Source organism: Lethenteron reissneri, chromosome 7, assembly GCF_015708825.2.
Source record: "Lethenteron reissneri isolate LAM-NWPU_2019-01 chromosome 7, ASM1570882v1, whole genome shotgun sequence".
Lineage (NCBI taxonomy): Eukaryota > Metazoa > Chordata > Hyperoartia > Petromyzontiformes > Petromyzontidae > Lethenteron > Lethenteron reissneri.
In genome coordinates this window covers 12,784,455-12,801,730 of record NC_083785.1, presented here as the reverse complement: position 1 = coordinate 12,801,730, position 17,276 = coordinate 12,784,455, and the positions used below count along the sequence as shown (strand labels likewise).

At 45.7% G+C, this 17,276-nt stretch overlaps 2 protein-coding genes across 3 annotated transcripts in view; one reads left to right on the top strand and one right to left on the bottom strand.

The window, feature by feature from the left end:
• Positions 1 to 354: 354 nt before the first annotated feature.
• KYNU (kynureninase) lies at positions 355 to 15,630 on the bottom strand. 2 transcript variants are annotated; one of them, XM_061576376.1, is made up of 14 exons: positions 15,523 to 15,630; positions 14,190 to 14,390; positions 13,081 to 13,207; positions 12,175 to 12,257; positions 11,134 to 11,195; positions 9,545 to 9,616; positions 8,950 to 9,024; positions 7,820 to 7,966; positions 7,070 to 7,168; positions 5,567 to 5,640; positions 4,986 to 5,038; positions 4,739 to 4,824; positions 3,484 to 3,708; positions 355 to 2,468 (listed from the first exon to the last, which is right to left on the bottom strand). In XM_061576376.1, exons 2-14 carry the CDS (start codon positions 14,386 to 14,388, stop codon positions 2,352 to 2,354), a joined length of 1,419 nt encoding a protein of 472 aa, XP_061432360.1. In that variant the 5' UTR covers positions 14,389 to 14,390; positions 15,523 to 15,630; the 3' UTR covers positions 355 to 2,351. The 2 variants fall into 2 exon arrangements, with proteins under 2 accessions (XP_061432360.1, XP_061432361.1); XM_061576377.1 differs by having other exon boundaries at positions 15,581 to 15,601.
• The window catches only part of LOC133358165 (uridine phosphorylase 1-like), a 34,259-nt gene continuing 31,092 nt past the window's right edge, over positions 14,110 to 17,276 (top strand). Inside the window, exon 1 of the mRNA XM_061576384.1 lies at positions 14,110 to 14,145. The gene's annotated coding sequence lies outside the window, so the exon portion shown is untranslated. The remainder of the gene's footprint in view (positions 14,146 to 17,276) is intronic.

Genomic DNA, 17,276 nt, shown 5'->3' with positions numbered 1-17,276 from the left:
GCTGGTCGATGTGGAGTGACGTCACGAGCGTTAAGTGCACACATTCCTGGGTGATGATATTCGGTATTAAAATGTTACCAATGATTCTCATGTTATCTGGTACACGATCCCAATGTCAAACCAGGCTGTTTAAAACACGGGTAGCCTGATCTGTGGCTACAGCTCGTCTGCTCTGAAATTGATTCTTATGCTCATGTGTGCATATAATCATGCGTGTAATAATCGATTCTTTACAATATATTGAAATTGCATGTTGCCATTAGGCTAATTGATCAAACAAGGCAGTACGTGAGATACGACATACCAAAGAATGCAAGCGAATACGGTAAATATCAAATAAAAACACAAAATCAATTCGGGAATCAAAACGTGCCGTTTAATCTTGACAATTCATTAATTGTTATACGCACAATTACGCGATCAAATACCGAACTACTGCAGTTCACTGCTTGAACGCTGACACAGCAATACAGCTGCTGGTCACTCATCACCTCCAGTTACCACCAATACGATTATAACAAGTGAAGATTTACAGTTACCATGAAGGTTGTAGTTGGTTGAACTTCATACATGACAATCACGGTTTAATCCGAACACTCATACTGTAACTATGACATGAATATCAGATTCCAGGTAAATATTGCACGAATACTGCCACTTTATTTAACCGAGCACAATATGCCCTTGCGTTCCACATCTAATACTGCGAGGTAACGTGATTTTTTAACAGTCGGTTCACCGAAACACAGGAACTTCAGCTCTCTAACTCACAGTTAGTCAATATTTCATGTATATTTGATGTATTCATTTTGTCTCACCAAGCCTATCTTATCTTCTTGGTTCTTTCGGTAAAGTCACGTAGACGGCTGTCCTCAGGTGAAGAACAGGTCTGTCTTTCCGACAGACCTATTCTTCACCTGAGGACGGCTGCTTGCGTTGTGGCCGAAACGTCGTGAGAATTATTTTATTATGTTTTATTTTTATTATTTTATTATTTCCCCTTCTACGTGACTTTACCGAAAGAACCAAGAAGATGAATTCCTGCAGTCACGAAAGCTTTAAATCGAAATTTAAGCCTATCTTAGTTTGGTTTAATGAAATATAATGCGTATCTAATTAATCATGTACAAACACCTGTTTAAGCCCCATGCTAAACCCTCACTGTCTGTGTACGAAGTGTTTAGTCACATGGCTACAATGCACTCTCAATGCTCTCTCTGGTCCACAGCACTCTTCGCTTCATTTCCTGCACACACAAAAACACTTACAAAGTTCCCTCTTCTTAAAAACTTTTCAGACATTTGCCTTTCCTTCACTTGTCTTCAGATGTAACCGTATTAAGGTGCTTCATACATCCGTATTGCATTGTATCACATTTGGCTATCATTCACATAAACAGGCAGAAGGGAGCGGGGGGGGAGGTAGACTGTTGACATCAAACTCATTTACTTGCATATCCTAGCAACTTATTTTCTAAGAGCGGACGGTGGGAGACTATCAGGTCAGACCTTAGTGGTCGTGGCAGAGAGCGGAAAGCGTTGGCGAGGTGAGGCTGATCATCATTGGCGTTGACCTTGGTAACATCTTGATTATATATGTAAAATTATCGATAATTAATGTATACATTTCTCCAATTTTAATTTTGATTCGAAGGAACATGTAACCCTAAAAAAGGAAACTGCTTTTTTCTTGAAAATATGAACCCCGAGGCTTACATCCTGGGCTTCCCAGCACCTGTTTGAAGCTTCATTAATGAAAATACTCTAAAGTTGCAGTCAAGCGTGTAATGATAGTGCTCCTGTGATGGAATCATATTATAATGAGAGATACACGAGGAGAAATTACGAGAGCACTATAATTACACGCCTGACTGCAACTCTATAAAGTATGTTGTTCATTAATGAATCTTCAAATGCGTGTTCGGCAGCCTGGGCCATGCAGCTTGTGATGGTTCTTACCAACAATATCAAACATATTTGTTTTTTTGGGTAGTATCTTACTCCTAAGTCCACAACTTGTGTACTTGATTTTCTATACGCTACAAATTCGGTAACATTGTAAATTAGCTCCGTGTAATTTTACGCAGTCTCCTATCTGGAATCTGGATCAACGGCTCATGTAGTGAAAAGGTTTCATTTTTACAGACTGCCCCAAGTCATAAACTGTATCTTCTGCTACCTCTACATAATACTCGGGTCCTACATTTTGCCAAGGTTCCAGATTTTCTCCTGGACCTACAGAACACATACACCAGGTGCAATAGTCTAGGTCCTGAACTTTGTTATGATTTGCTACATGCAACTTGTCTTGAGCCCCATATCTCCAGTCCTGTCTGAGATTTGCACTCGGGACTACTGGATGGCATTCAGTGCTTCTGCCAGGGTGTGCACGAAACGCCACACGTCTTGAAATGAGTTGTAGAGCGGAGTTGGGGCCACCCGCAACACGAACGGCTCCCGCATGTCACACTGCCGGTAGACATGGAGGATGGCACAGGAACACACGGGGAGGGACCGGGGTGAGGGATCGGGGTGAGGGACGGAGGCAACAGGGATAGAGGGGACAAAGGTTGGAGGTAAGGGAGGAAGGTGGAGCAGAGCATAAAGATTTGAGGATAGAGGGCAAAGAATAGTTATTATCATTATAATGATCACTATCAACATTATCAACATTAATAATATATCAAAAATTGTTATCATTGCTAGAATTAACATGTTCAATCGTATATAACCATGCCAAATATTGCAACACCATCATCAATGACAGCATTAAAGCATCCGAGCCAATGTAATCTCCATATATATAAAAGGCAAAGTTGTGATTATGTGTGTCTGTTCAAAATGTTTAGCGTACTTCCCGACATGCAACAAACTGGACATTTGCCATGTGGGTACTTTCCAGACTATATACCATGCAAAAATTATAAAAATACACTTGGTTTTTTTTGGGGGGGAGGGGAGCTCAATAATGCAGAGATTTTTTTGCACGGCAAGTGAGCTGTGACGTCAAATCTGTCACGTGACCCGCGCATGTGGAAGCGTAACGCATTGTAGTGTAGTGGTTAGCGCACTGCGCTACGAAACTGGTGACCCGAATTCGATTTCCACTCACCACCAACATTGGTGATGAATGTCTGAACTGGGCCTGGGCCTCCCCTAGGTCGACTAAGTCTCAAATGAGTACCCGGTGTGGCGTGTAAACATTGCCACTCGGGCTATACAGGATATTTTTGTCTTTGTTTGAAGGAATGAACACAAAGTCAATCATCTCAAGTCAGCTAACTCATAACACCCGAGCCTGTCCCGCAAACTTCTACCAAGTGTACCTTTCACACTTTATGTGGTCTCAAGTGTGTACCCAGCCTGACGCAAGCACTATGGTGACACACAGCCATGTGGTGGTGAAAGGTGGTCGGTATTGTTGTTGTTGCTCCTGCTGTATTTCGGAGTGCGCGCGTGTGCGAAGCGAACGCGAGCCACTCACAACGATGCCCCTGCGCTTGAGCTCACGGTGAACCACGCCGATGGGAATGGAGAAGGAGAGCGACAGCTGGCAGCCGCGCTGCTCGGGATCGCTGGGCGTGATAAGGCGCACGCTCGCACCCCCCTTGGGGCTCTCGGCGAACAGCGTGAGCAGTAGCAGCTCCAGGTAGCCGGTGAGCAGCCGGGACTTGGCGCGCAGCGCAGGCATGCTCGCCTCCATGAAGATCTGTGGTTACAAATCAGTGCAAGGGGGGAAACCGGGGCCCTGTTTTACCTTTCAGACTGTGAGACAATGTGCGGCGAGTGAGCACCTACGACAGTTTGGCTTGGCAGATGTTGATCAGCGTATTGTACCCCGGGCTCGCGTTTTTATTGCAATAAAAACAAGCTTGGCTGGCACTAGGGATGGGATAAAGCAGACCTGCTTGATAGAAGGTAGCATCCTATCCTCGTATTTATAAGTCTGATCGGCCATTTGCTGTCTGACATTTCTCCCATTTAATGTGAATGCACACTTAAGATTATGGGTGCAGCGGATGCATTGATTCGTCGATTCACATTGACTCTTAAGCTCACGTTATGCGTCAGTCCTTGTGTAAGAATCAAGGCTGTTTGGTTCGTATAAGTTGTATGTAATGGATTCATCACTTGATCCCTGCGACTGTTAAAGGCTACATTTAAGGTACGGGTGGTGGGCATAGCGAGGGGGGGGGGGATATTTAAACCCCTACGTAGCACAAAGTAATGGTGCGACTAGCATTGCAGCACGCTGTTATCCGTCTCCAGAGTGCTAACCTTGAGACCGTGAGCAAGCTGCATGGTGAATAGAGATGCATATGGACATCTATTGTAGCTTATATGAAGAAACATTAACCACCACCCCCTCTGGTCTTCGCACCAGATTAGCTCCCAAGTGACGACATCACATTTACCCCCTCGATTAGGACCTAAACAGGATGAGGATTTCTCCATAACTCTGGCCGTCGTCTGATGATGCTGGCTGTAATTACCGGCGAAACATCGTACTCGAATTGTAGATGTTGTGGGTTTACTCTCTAACACACTGGTATTCTGTACTAGTAACGAATTGGCATGGTTTGTTTACTTGACAAACCTTACTAATTAACCGTTTTGGGTGGTGGCGGGTTTAACGACAATTATATTTACGCGATCTAACCTAAAACCTCTTATTGGAGCACATGAACCATTCTAGAATATACACAGGATGTCAATGAGTATATAGAGTAAATGTATACCTTTAAGCTGGCTTCCAGTGGACACACGAGTAGGATGGGAGGGTTGGAGATGCGGAAGCCACTTACTCCAGCGCTCAGCTGCAACTCTTGACACACAGATAAGAAAGAGGTTGGACATATTGAGGCTCCACTGCACTCGGTGTCAACCGCACGGTGTTCCGGCATTTCTACACAGATAGGCATGGAAGGTGCGTGCCGAATGTGATCATGTTGGCGTGCGTGTGGTCGTGTGTGCTGAGCCATGTACTGTTGTCCATTTTCATCCGGGTCTCATACTTGTGACCCCACCAGCCAATGAGCCTGCAATCACAGGAACACGTTTGTTAAAAACAGCGTGGCCTTAAAAGAAAAAAATATAATAGCTGACGTTTCAGGCATTGGCCCTTCTTCATAGCACAGGGTTTGGGCGGTCAATAATTACTTCAATTACTTCCTCTGTATTCTCCACTGACTCAACCTTATACGTTACCATGGCATTATCTGTTGTTGTTAGTTCATGGAGACTGGTGGTGCAGTGGTTAACACGCTGATTTATGAACCCGGATACCTGAGAGTTTGATTCTCGGCCACGGATTACATCAATGGCAAGTGGTATTAGAACCTGTCCTTGGTATACCCGAGGTCGACTCAGCCTGAAATGAGTTTCTCATGCCATATGCCAATATCAGTAATGGGGACACAAAAGTGGCCTGGCATGGTGCTGGCCATACCATCCCTTTGAGCATCATGCCGGCCTTGAAAAATTGCTCATGAACATCACTTGCCTCAAACAGTCTCTATAAGGCTATCTGGGGGACATTTGTCTTTGTGTGTGTCTGCCACACTTACACAGGATTGATCGTATTCATGTGCTTCTCATGAATGAAGGCTCCGGCCAACCCTCCAGCCCCTGAGTTCAAGTACTGAACAACAAGAAAAAGCAATCACTATTTGCAACGTCAACAGGTGGAGCAACTCGGGGAGAGGTCCCGGTTCAAATCTGGGCAGACACCCATGATTTAAACAAGTCTTCAAGTGTAGCGAGCCGATAGACTCAGCACAGTTAGGAATAAGTGCACAAACGAGCTAACACATGACACTACTTTTTAATTTAAATTTACAGCTTTGAGGATTAACATTTTGTCCTCACTGTTAGAAAACAAGAATCTCTATGACAGGACACATAGGGAAAAAAAAATACTCCAAGGGACCTCTGAGGAAAGCAGTCTTCAAACACACGGGGTGATGCATAGCTATGTCAGAGTTCCGAATAGTTACCTCATCTCTTAGCATGACCCCGAGAGCACAATATGAATAATTGAGGGGGGAAAAAACACAAAAAGGAAATTGGACTTTCGTCTGTTGGAGTCTATTCTCGAAGCGTCTAAACCAGGGGTGGGGAACGTCCGGCCCGCGAAATCATTTGGTGTGGCCCTGCCAAGGCAACCGCAGGCAGGACTTGAAATTCATTAAATCTAGGAGCAAACCTGGAAAAGCAGTTGCGAGTAGCAACATCATCAATACCAGCTAACATCACACGCCTCACCAAGGAGAAGCAGCTCCAGCCATCACATTAGGGGTGAGTTAATTAAATGTTTTACCAAATATAACGGGCTAATTTTTAAGTTGATAATTTTGTATGGCCCGCGACTGATGTTATAAATATCCAAATGGCCATTGGCAGAAAAAAGGTTCCCCACCCCTGGTCCAAACGGTCGTCTGCTTTGTCTAACCCTTTCACTGTATTTCGTCTCAAACCTCTTGCTTTTATCTGTAATTGTAACTGGAATTTGAATTATTATTATTACCTTACATTTCCAGTACAGTTCTAAAGTTATCTTGCATCTGTTACATTCAGGTTAAACTTGCAAAGTAAAGATTGTATCTGTTCAGCTTCACACAGACACTGTTATAAAAAAAAGCTGATTCTTTTGAGACAGGCATGTCTTTGAAGAGAGATCATATATCTCTGCAGGCACCTGCCTATACATATTATAAAGACGCATGCTTAATAGGTCCAGGTGTCCCTTGATAAATTATCCTCACGATTTAATAATGAATTTTCCTTTACCCACTCATGCATCACATCCATTGAGGTTATCATCATCAGTCACTTGCTCCCCGTATCCAGAGGTGGACAACAATAAGATATACTGTACATGCATTCGAGGATTTCCTTTGATTCCTAAAGCCACATGAAACCACAACGAATTCTTTGTTTTTGATTTTGATTAATTCATGCACAAGAGGTTTAAGCATTGTACTGGAGTTGATGCTTGCCGACTGTACGGCGACTAAACGAGAGGAGCCAGTATGTTGGCGAGTGGGGACGACGACGAGGCGAGCGCTCACCTTGTACGAGCACCAGCAGGCGAAGTCGACCTGCCACTCGTGCAAGAAAATCTCCACGTTCCCCACGGCGTGCGCAAGGTCAAACCCCACCAGGCAGCCCTGCTCTCACAACCACGCACCTCCGATTAGCACGGTTGGCTACGTACGGCGCGAAAGAATGTCAAAACACACACACACGCGGGAAACCACACGGCGACCCCGCGGGAAATGCTCGTACGCAGCCCCTTGTGTCTGGCAGTTGGCATTGGCAGTTGGCGTAGCTATCCAGCGTGCAGGCGGTGCAACTGCACCAGGGCCCACGGGCCAGAAGGGGCCCAGACGCTACGTCATCAAGATGGGAAAAATTGGATAGACGGTGGAAGTCAATTTCATTCATTGTACCAGGGCCCATGCCAACAACGCTAAGCTACTGCCTTGTCTGGTTGCTTCATTGCGTCAATATACACAATCTACCTCAAAAATGGAGAATACACTACGTAGAACTTTTTTGTACTGCACTGGATGGGTGTCACAGTGTTAGTCAAGGGGTTTTACCCAACCGCATTTAACAGCCCACAAAACCGGTTCAGAGTTTTCCTGCTTCAACAAGATGCCATCGTTCACCGCAACATATTTACATATAAAAAAATAATTCGTAGATGGAACCACAAAAATTGAATTGCGACAACTTGGAACATCTCTGGAGGGGGTGGGGGAGGGTCCCACGTTCCACTCCTCACAATGCACACAGACACGTGCATGTGTGACCACCTTGGTGTGTGCAGCATGGGTGATGGCGGGCATGTCGAAGAGCTGTCCCGTGTAGTACTGCACGCCACCGAAGAGCACCAGGGCGATAGAGTCTCCCTCCCTCTCCAGGGTCTCGAGCACATCCTCCAGACGCAGTGTCTCTTCCCCCTAAGCCGGGCAAGGAGGTGCGGGAAGCGGAGGTGGGGGGAGTTTGCGGTGAGAGGGCATGGGGTGGTTGGCTCATTAAGAAGTACACGAGTGAGCAGCGGGCACGTGACGATTAGCTGAAAATATAATTGTATGTTGAACTTCTTTTCGCGGCGTAAGTAGCCAACCGTGCTAATCTTACGTTCGTGGTACTAGCATCACATTGCGTGAGAATCGATTATTTATGATTGATGCAAATGGTGTTCAAATTATATTCTGTTACATTCAGGCAATTGAGCCAAGAAAATGTTACAAATGAGACAGAATAAATGGGAAACAATATAAATTAGATGGTAAAAAAATTAGAAGGGGAAAACAAAAACAAGTGAATTCCAGAATCGAACCATGAATGTGAATCATGGAAATTGATTGAAGTGTTGGGTCAGGATTGATTGTGGGTGAGGTGAATGGTCTACATGCTTTGTCAACAGTGCTGTTGATGTGCAAGGTTGTGTGCAAGCAGACGATTGTGCAACCTTGTCCATGCTGCCAATGGATGGCCACACTGTGCATAAAGTGTGGCACATGTGTAGACAACATTTAACCCTAAATCGACTCTTACAAGTTCTGTAAACTTGAGAAAGTCATAAACGTGTGGGCAGGCTGGCAACAATTAAGAAAATACTACACACGCAAAATATTATTTCTAGAAAGCAGCAATCGCCGCAATTGTGACCTTGGTTATCGGTTTCGTAATGTCCCATGACATGAACGATGGGAGGTCTGATTTAATGGACTCCAATCTCGAATTATTCTCTTGCGTGTATTAATTTACTTTTATATTGTTTAGTTTGTTGTCTTTCCCCGCACCTCCAATTAGCACGGTTGGCTACATAACGGTGCGAAGGAAGTTCAACGTACACACACGCAAAAAACATTTACCCCTTCAAAATGCCACCTCCCACGGGACAATGCGTGTTTCTCCAGCAACAATGACTGCTGACCTGACGAGGCAATATCTGCAGCATGGTCTTCTCTGGGTCATGGCCACGCAGTCGAATCTGAGACTCCATCGCATACTGTTTGGGAGGCGAGGCGAGAAGGTGGGGGATGGGGATGCGGTGGGTGAGCAAAGTGCTTCGGGAAGTGAAGCACGCAACACAATACAATCGCCGCAACTGAAAATGGTACCACCCATTGCTTACAACGGGAATAATAGAGCACCAATTATTTACCCACGAAAGGCTTTAATGGGTCAATGTTTTTTCTTCTTCTCTTCAGGCGATGTTTGACCAGTATCACTGATGAGTGGCATGTGGAAGTAAACCCGAGCACCACGAGAATGCACGCTGATGAGGGATGACGCTGCCATCTCCTGGTCACCTCAGGTGCTGTTGGCACCGTAAAACACGATTAATTGCTGCTGTACGAGTTTACACACGCTATGTAAATATTGCCCTTGGCGCAGGACTGACAAGTAGAGATGGGCCCTGCCAAGCACCTTGCCTTTCCAATATATAATCAATAATCTGCGTTCGCACACGTTCAATGCACTGTTACAGCACTGATCGTTAATATAAAACGAAAGCGATGACTTACATAGTCTGATGGGAACGATTTGGCTTCCAGCATGATCTTGTATCGCTGTGCAGTGGGCTTGTAAAATGCCAGCTGAAAGGTACAAACGTGAAAACACACACAATATAAGAGAAGGCTAATGCCTCCATCGTGACCTTATAGATGGTCGGAGCGAGCACTGCTGGCAAGTGTTCGTTAGGTTCTGCGCAACACAGGAGGCTGTAGTGGATCCGCCACCATAACCAGCAGCGCTGCATTTGACTTCCTAGTGCTAATGTTAACACATGGGACCAGCTACTCACAGCACTAAAGCGCACTGCACCGAGGACAAAAAAACTCTCCCAATTCTCACTCATGCTCTGTTAATGGCCCAAACATCTGGAATCCATCACTTCAAGTAGACACACAGAGACCCATAGACTTGCACAGATACCCATAAACTCAGTGTAGACTCAGGGGGCATATTTCGCTGTTAATGTTCCAAACACTTGGAAATCTATCGCTTCACAAATGTTCATGGTCACTCTGACATCTAAATCACGACTTAATGCTGAGCTCTCATTTCGCTGATAACCTCACTTGCAATTGCATTTCACAAATAATCCTATTCCATTTACATATTAGTATAGTAGTTTCAAAACTTTATTAAATTATGCTATGATCAATCGAAAAATTATTTACCCGAACCAATTTACGCTACGGAAGTTGTTTTTTGACATTGATTTAAGTTCGTGAGATTTTTCTGATTTTACATGTAACAGTTGTTTGCTTTATTGCTATGCTGTTTTGCTTTTTTATTTCGGTGGCCCAGGTCACTCTTGCAAATAAGGCAATCCTGGTCTCTTGAGTTCTCACCTGGTTAAAACAAATAAACCACTAATTTTAGTCCATCTCCTACTTGTGTGGTACATTGCCTGGAATAGTACAAGGTCACTTCGTATAGCGCTAGCAACTAAGACACTTCCCTTCACAAACACACAAAGATAGCTATCAGCGTTGTTCATATAAATATTATGCATTACTTTATGGAGCGTCACTAATCCAATTTGCAGCGCTGCACAATTTGTAACGTGTACACAGTTTTCGAACGGAGGCATGGGATGCCAGACACGTGGGAAGGCAGCCAGCAAGGCGCCAACAGCTCTGTGGTCTGCCAATAGGGGGCGATACTTGCTATATCTAAATGGATTTTAACACGGAGGCTTTCACGACCAATATTATCCATAAGAGTTTTTTTGGGTTAGATTGCGTAAATGTGTCGGGTGGTGGCGGGTTTATCGACACGTTTATTTTTACGCGATGTCACGCAAAAAGCTCCCCAATGGATTTGTGGGTAATTTCTAATTTAGCAAATATGAATCATGACACCTGATTAAATGCCCTACGTTTGCCAAAGATGTCACGCTATATTTAACCTCAGCTCTAATGCAGATGGTGTATATTTTATTATTAACACACCTGCAGTAATAACCAGGCGGTTAATGGATTAAAACCTTGAACCTCGGCAAGAAGCGGTGAACGCGCCGATGCTAGGCCATTTCACCGCCCCAAAAACCAATAAATTCTCACTCACAAACCACCTTAAAACCCTGAACCAGTGCAGCTCTTACCATCAGAAGATGCAGGTTAATGGACAGGCCATTCATCACCGCCACCTCATGGGCCTCCGCTCCTGAATGTCACCGCATCCAACTGTTAGTGTTGCGAGTTTACATATGCGCATTTCAGAACCGCAGATAACAGCCGTTTTTGCAGCAGTTGCCACCAAAATCCGTGAGATTCACACGTGGCCGGTGATTACCGGCCCTTCCAGTTACCTGCATGACGACTAAAGTGGCCGCGGCTTCCGTTTGGGAATTCGCACGCCCAGCCGATTCACTTTCCTCTCGCCACCGCCTCCACGTGTGTGCAAAAGTCTTGGCTGCTCAGAGCTCGAGCGAGACTTTACAACATATTTTGATGGCGCTATGGAGTAGGGTTGCATATGCACGGTAAGAAACGAGTGTGCCCCATTGCCGTGCCACCCTTGGGGGTGGCAACGCGATCTTGGTGCATATTCAATGGAACCTACGAGTAAGGCATGAGAGAACTGATTGCATTTTCAAACTTGGCCAGATACAAAGCGACGCTTTATGAATGTATTCACAAGGCATTGCTGCAAAGCTGAGCTCTTCAGCCAACAGCCAATCACACCCTGGGTTGGCTGTGATGTCATCAAGTCTCCCGCGCCATGTGTCAGGTCTGCTATCCGTGCATGATTGACTAACGAGCAACATGCAGAGGGGCTTCTCGTGCTGTTGGCTACTGCTGAGCATGGATGTGAATATGGTGCTCAGCCGCAGCTGATAAACGTGGCCAGGACTGTTTGGATTTGTATTTTGTGGGATGTCCTGTGATTCGCACCCCAAGTGTACAGCATCCTATCCCACGTGCTCGCCATTACACACCAGTAGCTCCAAAACAGTAAAACGTACGAGATCGCTTAAAGCATCTCAACAATGTAACATACAATGTTGGTTTTGTTAGCGGTCACAAGTGCATGCATGCTATATTGTGCATTATACATTGAACAAGAAATTATCAAACCTCAATGAGCCAAGGCAAATTTCTGTAAAATGTAAAGTTGTGAGCCATGTAATGCATTCTCATACCTACGAGTGTGGCCATGTTGGCAGTGAGAGTCTCATCGCACACAGCCCAGGGCCTGGCACCTTCATGGTGTCCATACACCCCCCTGTAAGGCAGCACACAACGGCATCGTGAAACTCTAAATATTGCAATTGGGAAAGAAGCCGAATAGTTATGGAATTTTCAGACAAGTACTCGTGGGAGCAATATTGGACTCTAAACCCCAGGGAAAAACAGCTGATGTACACCACAGAAATGCGAATGACAAGATGATTATCAGATATCACCCGACTTAGACGGGGTCAGAAACTAAGAGATGAGGGAAGAAGGCGAAAGTTGGACCCATCTCAGAGAAGCTGAAAGAAATGCCACTCCGACAGCTCAGACATGTCATAAGAAAATAGAAAAATAACTTCAGAACAAAGGTGATTAAAATGGAAGCACAGTGTATGTTACACTTCTTTCGCACTGCATGTCGCCAACCGTGCTAATCAGAGGTGCGGGGAAAGGACAACGAACTAACAGAGTTATTCTATGTAACTCTGTGGATCTCTATGCAACTCTATGAGTCTCTATGTAACTATATCGATCGCTATGTAACTCTATACTAATGTACATCTGTGAAAAAGAGCTTCATAGCCCATCAGATTTCTCAAGGACAAAAACAGATGATTGTCGACAACAAGTTACATAGATCTCAATGTAACTCTATAAGTGACTCCCATTCGAGGGACTCCCATTGCACTAAGGTGACGACTGAGAGGCGAGCATAGAAAGAGGTGGCACTAAGTGCTGAACCAGGATATAGAGGAATGTGGAATAAAGATGAATGTGATGGCCCAAGAAAGGAACAGATGGAGAACGGGGGGGGGGGGGGATGGGAGAGCCCCCACTTGGATGAATAACGGCAGGAAGAAGACTAGACTCACGTGGTGGCCCATTTGTGCAGCTCCTCCTCCAAAATAGTGCGGACAGCACGCGGCATCAGCCCCAGTGAGTTCCCCGCCAGGTACAAGCAGTCCTGGTCCGCGTCTCCCTCCAGCAGTGACTTGTCCACTAGCACGGCGGAACACAAGTACCTTTTTGTAGCAATTATATTTTTTTTGATTGACGCTTAATTATTTAATGCAGGGGTGGGGAAACGTTCCTTTACCAAGGGTTAAAGGGGACTTTAAAATCCCTTTGGCAGGGCCAGGCATGAACGCGCACCTGAGCGTCATGCAATGACCCAAACAATGTTGTGCATGACGAACAAGTGTAAAGAGAAGTGACAAAGCATGCTGATTTCCTAAACGTGGGGTTGCCAAGTTGAAAGAATTCCCCTTTTATATCAGATCATTAGAGCTAAGGTGCTTGCAGTGTCAGATAAATTCCGTTTGCGGGTCGTTTCAATGTGCTCGGCCTTATGCGGCAGTGGGCCACTCCTGATTTAGTGAAAGATGCTTACAGATGTCCCCGTCTAATTGACAGGGTTAATATTAATATTACGCATGTAACGAGTCATCGATCAAAACCAATCCGTAGACTCACTGCATATGCATTGGATTGTGTGTGTGTGCGAGACCTGCTGATTTACAATTCATGCAAATCATTTGAAAATTATATGCCTTACCATTTAATGCGAACTGTACATACGAGTCAAAACGAGAAAGAATAGTAAATAGGCCAGTCAAAGAGACAGAATAATCCAAACATTAACTGAATCGCGATCCTGAATCTTGATAATTTATCATATTTGTTTGTTGCCGCATCTGTACCAAAGTTGACAAAAAAAAGTCAGTTTCCCTGCTATAGTATGGTGTAACGTTCGTCTCTTTTAGTGACAGTGATGCAATGGTACAAAGTCCACACTGTTACGACATTGCCTCTGTTTGACTTTTTCCGCTACGGACTTCCCCAAGCAGGCGAGACTAACTTTATTGACCCTCCCCCTAAAAGAGGTGAAGGACACGACAGGATTATAAGGCACACAGCCAAAGCATTTGGCATTGCAGGTAGGTGACGAACCGAGCACCTTGCAGGGATTGCCCCGTCTCACCGGCGGACAGGTCGCGCATACGGGGCACGTGGAAGGATTCGCGGAAGCCACGGAGGGAGTCCGTCGCGTCCAGATGCTCGGCGAGACGGCGCGAGGTCACAGGGCAGGCCAGCGTGGTCGCCATGCGTTGCAGTTTCGTCGCCGGATGCCCTTCATCCCACTGCTTGGGCTGCTGCTGCTGCTGCTGCTGCTTCTGCATACCTATAGAGTTACAAAGATAAATAGCATCCCGAAAGCCTTAACAGACTGCTGGGGCATAGTGCTGTTGGCGTGCATCGATGAATGTCGGAACGGCACACGAGGGGTTTAGTTGGACAGCACCACGCCCAGCTCTTGACTTAAAGCTTTCGTGACTGCAGGAATTCATATTATTTGGGTCTTTCGGTAAAGTCACGTAGATAGGCTCAAAGAAAATAACAAAAAAAACTACGACTTTTAGATCGCAACACAAGCGGTCGTCGATTTCCTGATTTTCCTGATGACGACCACTTGTGCTGCGATCGAAACGTCGTAGTTTTTTTGTTATTTTCTTTTAACCGATCTACGTGACCTTACCGAAAGAGCCAAAGAATATAACCAAATATATGCCGAGTACAACCGAAACTTAACTTTGAGAAATGCCTATAAAGCCAATTACCGTCTATGCGCACTTCTCGGTACATGTATGGGCGTGCTATACAATCTTCAATTATGCAACCCCTTTAAAAGCGAATTCCTTTGTGGAATGTGATGACTCTGCGATCCTCTCTCTACACCATAAGGCAAGACAATTCAGAACTAGTTTTAAACAATACACGTGACCTGCACACGATTTCGACAACACGTGGTATTTGCATGTTAAACAATGTGTTGTTCATTACGAGGTTGATACGTTTACTCCAAACGCTTGCTTACATGGAACCGAACGACGTTATGACAACATGTTGCCTTCACGCACGAATCGTTATGCTGTTCAGAACTTTAGTTTACAACAATAGTCCCAGCGTTGATTAACGTGAGACAAACACAACGGGGGAACATTTGAACAAAAACAAAAGAGGTGACTCTCACCGTCATTGTAGTTTTATTTCAACAAATATTAAACATGAACTAGTACACACTGGATTATGGTGAGCTCAACGCTTTGGTACGTTTAAAAGAGAAGTCTATCCGAGAACACCATCTGCATTGGGTGAGACATTCATCTCAACACGCCATTGTTGCACAAAGAAGTGCATTACATCGAATTGCATTCATAATTAGCCCCCCTCCTCCCCACCCCAACAACGCCCACAAATAAAACATACACACAGCAACATGCTATTTGAACAAAAGAGTCAGCAACGACGGTTACCTGGAGCCGTGTCTTACTCAAAACACCAAACAACTGACCCACGGCAGTGTATGATTACCGGTGGGTTCCCAAAGCGTGGCTTGGGAAACAACGCTGTGTGACGGTGACCCGATTGGCTGTCATAAATCCGCCCCTCCGACCGAGTATTTGCCGTCCAGAATCCACGCCCGTTCCAACCAGTTCATCCATTTGCGGTGAACATGCGCGTGGGTGGTGGTGGGGTGTGGGTGGTGGTGGTGGTGGGGTGTGGGTGGTGGTGGTGGTGGTGGGGTGTGGGTGGTGGTGGTGGTGGGGTGTGGTTGGTGGTGGGGTGTGGGTGGTGGTGGTGGTGGTGGTGGGGTGTGGATGGTGGTGGTGGGGTGTGGGTGGTGGTGGTGGTGGGGTGTGGATGGTGGTGGTGGGGTGTGGGTGGTGGTGGTGGTGGTGGGGTGTGGGTGGTGGTGGTGGTGGTGGGGTGTGGGTGGTGGTGGTGGTGGTGGGGTGTGGGTGGTGGTGGTGGTGGGGTGTGGGTGGTGGTGGTGGTGGGGTGTGGGTGGTGGTGGTGGGGTGTGGGTGGTGGTGGTGGTGGGGTGTGTGTGTGTGTGTTTTACGCGGATCGATCCAACGCCAACATCTCACGAGGGGAACAAACATTTTCGTCAGGAATGTGCCGACGTAAAACTTGAAAGTGCACACTTGCAAACGCGAGGGCATTGCACAGGGTCAAGTAAAAAAAAAAGTCTTGAACCACTCTTAAGCCACCCGGTAGTTCAGCTTTTTTGTTGGTCAGGATTTGATCAATACGTCGGCACGTATAAATGATATCTTTGTAAACGGGAAAAAAATCGTGTTGGGTAGTGGAGAGGCCATGAAAATAATTTGGCACAAAACTACGACATGGCACAATCCAAAACAAACATGGGTTATTACAGAACTCCCCTAATCCATGGTGATATGGGGGGCCAATACCGTGTATCCTATTATCCGTGAGGTTATTAGCGATTTTCCTCCACTTATCTGCAACAAAAATTGGCAGATTTTTTGGAAACCGTTCCAAAATACAGGAATGGAAAAAATCCGTGGATAATGACAGTTTCTGTGGACCCTACAGCCCCCCGCGGAAAACTTGAGTCGCGGATTCCAGTACAGAATCGCGGATAACAGGAGTTTTCTTAACTTTATTTTGGCGTTGCAGCCATTTTCATTACTGCATAGTACAAGACAACAAATGTTTCTGGCATTAGAGATGATCGACATCAAAGCTCACACTCTAGCAGACCTTTCAATCCAAAGTTAACGTCCTACAACACACTAGTTTAATAGCAAAACTTATCGCCATTCCCTTTGGTTATTCATTGGGTAGGATTTGCATTACCTTCATTACACAAGGCTGAACAGATTGTTTCAACAATTTACAGTTGCATATTACCGAATTATCTGGAAGTTAAGCCCTAGGGCTGAGCGTGGACAGTGTTTGTAAATAAATAAATAAACTGCCGTCTTCAGTTGCTGCAGGACTGCATTCGCAGCAAAGGGCAACGGAGAATGTTTTTACTGGTAGGAACCTGGTTACACCAGCCCACAGGGGATTATTGTGTCCGTCGTGCAGGGAGGGGCTGGATGGGGAGGGGCTGGGTGGGGAGGGGCTGGGTGGGGAGGGGCTGGGTGGGGTGGGGCTGGGAGGGGAGGGGTGGGGCTGGTTGGGGAGGGGCTGGTCACCCCGTGGTGCCCTTATAAAACTCAATGTTTAACCTACTCACGCCGGCTTGTGCTCA

What these genes read in the sequence shown, in the direction of transcription:
- KYNU (XM_061576376.1), bottom strand. Translation starts at nt 14,388, where the DNA reads ATGCAGAAGCAGCAGCAGCAGCAGCAGCAGCCCAAGCAGTGGGATGAA. An exon ending in ATGAATACGATCAATCCTGT is followed by an intron (nt 5,039 to 5,566) that starts GTAAGTGTGGCA and finishes CTGTGATTGCAG; the next exon opens with GCTCATTGGCTGGTGGGGTC. An exon ending in TCAAGCGCAGGGGCATCGTT is followed by an intron (nt 2,469 to 3,483) that starts GTGAGTGGCTCG and finishes GTCTACCGGCAG; the next exon opens with TGTGACATGCGGGAGCCGTT.